This window comes from Homarus americanus, unplaced genomic scaffold (assembly GCF_018991925.1).
Source record: "Homarus americanus isolate GMGI-L3 unplaced genomic scaffold, GMGI_Hamer_2.0 scaffold56159, whole genome shotgun sequence".
Lineage (NCBI taxonomy): Eukaryota > Metazoa > Arthropoda > Malacostraca > Decapoda > Nephropidae > Homarus > Homarus americanus.
Genome location: NW_024714020.1, coordinates 56,580 through 59,991, shown reverse-complemented (window position 1 = coordinate 59,991; position 3,412 = coordinate 56,580). Strand labels below are relative to the sequence as shown.

The following is a 3,412-nucleotide window of genomic DNA, read 5'->3' as shown; positions in this document are numbered from 1 at the left end:
GTCCCTCGTAGTTCCTGCACCCGAGCTACTCAGTGTTTACTCAACATTCATACTTCCCAAGCTCACCTATGCCTCCCCTACCTGGTCTTCCTAAATGACACACAACGTAAACACCTAGAAAAAATGCAAAACAGGGCATGCAAGATTATTCTCTCCCCTTCCTACTCCACATACCAAGAAGAGCTCAACACACTGGCCCACTTTGGCTCTCTCTGACCATCACCACAACCTCTTCTGCAAATTTGGTGAGAAGCTTCTGCACCATCCTCGACACCAGCTCCTACTACCACCCGAGATCCCTCGTCCGAGAATTGCTGTTCGACACCACAACCGCATCCAGCCCATACGAGCACGAACTGATTGCTATAAGAACAGCCCAGTCCCAACCATTGTAAAAATTATCAATAACTTGTAATCAACCAGTGTATTCACTCCCAGTCAATCTTACTTTTTGCACTGTCACTATGTTGAAATGCCCTGTAGTTAGAGCTTCTCCCCACCTAGTTATTATATATCATATTTGTATCACTTATGTTACTTGTAAATCAAGAGACCCATTCCCCAATTATGTAACTGTATATTTTCAGCCTTCCGGCTACCTTGCTCTTTCAATAAACCATTTATTAAACATGCACGCACGCACGCACGCACGCACGCACGCACGCACGCGCACACACACACACACACTGCATAATAATGGAAGCCTCTCGAAATAGAGGATGGCCGGCCCAAGGGCCACCTAGGCATGAATTTGTTTAAGGTGTAGAAGCTGTCGCCAACACAACAACCACACCCTAAGTTAACGAACTGCACTGGCTAACCATTACCCAGGAACACGATCCACAAATCGATTAACATCTAGGTTCCCAATTACTACTGGGTAGACAGAGGCAAATAGCATAAAGAAACTTGCCCATAATTTCATCCTGCCCGAAGATCGAACTCAGGTCCACTCGCTTGCGAGGCGAGGATGCTGACCATTACACACACACACACATTATTAAGTTGTAGTAAGACTATGTGTTGGTAGAGAAACAGAAGATGTAAAGTTTTGAGATATTCTGGGATTTCATGACCAAACAAAAACAACATTTTGGACCAGACACAAGACAAATATTGTAGTATGTATTAGTACAATTGATGGAGTGGAAGTTGGCGATGATGTTGTCAGCAAAGTGGCCAACATTTAAAGATGGTTAAAGAACAAAGTCTGTTGGTTGGTTGGTGACAAGTCAAATGAGTTTCAAAGTAACTTAACCTTACTGAAAGTTATAATACAAACCAAACAGGATAGATTAGGTTAGGGTGAGGTTAGGGTGAGGTAGATTTGGTTGGGTTCAGTTTGCCTGGGTTAGATTGGGTTACACTGGCCTGGGTTAGGGTAGGTTAGGTTAGGTGAACGCACATGACGGAATTTTGTACAAGAATGACCGAGATGAATTGATTGAGTTGTTATACAAGACTGACTTAGTAAGATGGATGTAGAATGATAGATAACGTGGATGTACAATGACGGATAAGCTGGATTTACCCAAGTGGACAGGCCAAATCATCATACAGAGAGAAAGTAAAAAGATATATATATTGACTTAACCTAACCAAACTTCACCTCACCTCAGCTAGCCTCAACTCAGCTAGCCTCACCTCACCTCACCTAACCTCACCTCACCACACCTCCTTTCACTTAAGAGAGTGGGTTAGGTGTAAAGTGTGTGAGTCATGGTAGTGTGTGAGGTCCTGTCTGTGGTGTACCAATGTCTGTCTCATTACATATCAATATTTTACTATAAAAGATGAAGTGTAAACAGTGACTCAGCAAGAGGTTGACCCGTGTGACTCATGTGCTAATATATATTAATTACAGCACATTACAATGACTTTTACTGTTGTTAATACTATACTGTAAGGAAGGCTAAACTGTGTGTGAACCGTCCCTTCTCTCATAATGTACTGTGGTAATTGTACTTAAAACACAAATATGGCAGAGAAACACGGCCCCACGAGCCTCCTATATATACAGTGCTATCATGTACACATCATATATGCAATAAATCTGGTATATACATCACAAATTATAACCTTGTCAATCTTAGCAAGAAACAAGTGAAATGTGTGAAGTGAGACAAATGCAAAAGCACAGGTAGAATGCCTCACCAATTACAGTAATGATGAATAACGTGACTCTAAAAGATATATGACGAGACCCTTGAAGGTCTGTCATTAAACCCGACGAGCCATCGTGGGTGTTAGCCTCCCCTGGTTTGCTTCTGGGGACGAGGCCAACCAGCTCCGTCAGTCGGGTCGCAGTATGTCTTTTTTGGGGATGACCTCTATCACCAACACCTGAAGTGAGACAATAACACATTAGAACAGTGGGTGACTTATGACACCCTGTATGGTGGGTGACTTATGACACACCCTGTATAGTACAGTCTGGATGAATATAAAAACCTTTTTCACCTTCCAAATTTTGATATATTGAGAAAGAAAAAAATACACTATATTGAAAACTGATAGAAAATGAGTTTGTTGGTGACAGAATCTTTTGTTTCCGTATACTGTACAGTCAAAGATTGTCAGTTATTTACAAGTGCAAAATATTCCCATCTGATAATGAGTGTACGTAAACAACACCGCGCCGTGTTGTTGTGCAAGGTAGTAGTTGGCGGGAGCCACGAATTACCCAAAAGAATAGCAAATAAGGGTAAAATCTTAACGAATATCTGTTATACATACACAAAACATGTTTAATATTATTTTTAGTGTAACTTTGTAAAAATAATTTGTAAGATGAAACAATAAACAGCGAAAAACTTTCAGTATTGCCGAACGCTAAATTCCAAAGAGTTCGTGAACAAGGGAGATAACTCAGATCCATCGTGATGCACTTCGCTAACCTAACCTAATGAAAAGTAAATCCTACAGCTATGTTAAATACCCCAAAGTAACAGAAACATCAGTAATTATATCTCCATTTTGGATAGGTGACTCTTTGGAATTTAGCGTTTTTTGCTGTTTATTATTTCATTACTTTGACTACATTTCAATGAAAACATTATTAATCAGGTTTTATTGATGTAAAACATATATTCTTTAAGATTTTATCCTGATTTAATATACTTTTGGGTATATTTGGATACTTTTGGGTAATTAGTTGGACCGGTAGTAGGCACCTACCAACAAGGAGGAAGATATTGTGTTGGTAGACCCTGCTGCTATATGTGACCAAGTCCCAGGTTGATGATCTGACTTTCTGCCTCATTTACACACAACTGCAGGGTCTCAATTGTTTCTCTTACAACACAACATACATATATTATTTGTCACTATTGATATATTTTAATTTTTGTATTTATTTATGGCTCTTTTTTATTATTATTATTATTATTATTATTATTATTATTATTATTAT

General features: G+C 39.4%; 1 protein-coding gene across 1 annotated transcript in view; it reads right to left on the bottom strand.

Annotated features, from left to right (window-relative positions):
- Nucleotides 1-800: 800 nt before the first annotated feature.
- The window catches only part of LOC121875373 (cysteine-rich hydrophobic domain-containing protein 2-like), a 44,642-nt gene continuing 42,030 nt past the window's right edge, over nt 801-3,412 (bottom strand). Inside the window, exon 4 of the mRNA XM_042379928.1 lies at nt 801-2,343. Within this exon, the coding sequence (XP_042235862.1) occupies nt 2,293-2,343 (51 nt within the window). The 3' untranslated portion in view covers nt 801-2,292. The remainder of the gene's footprint in view (nt 2,344-3,412) is intronic.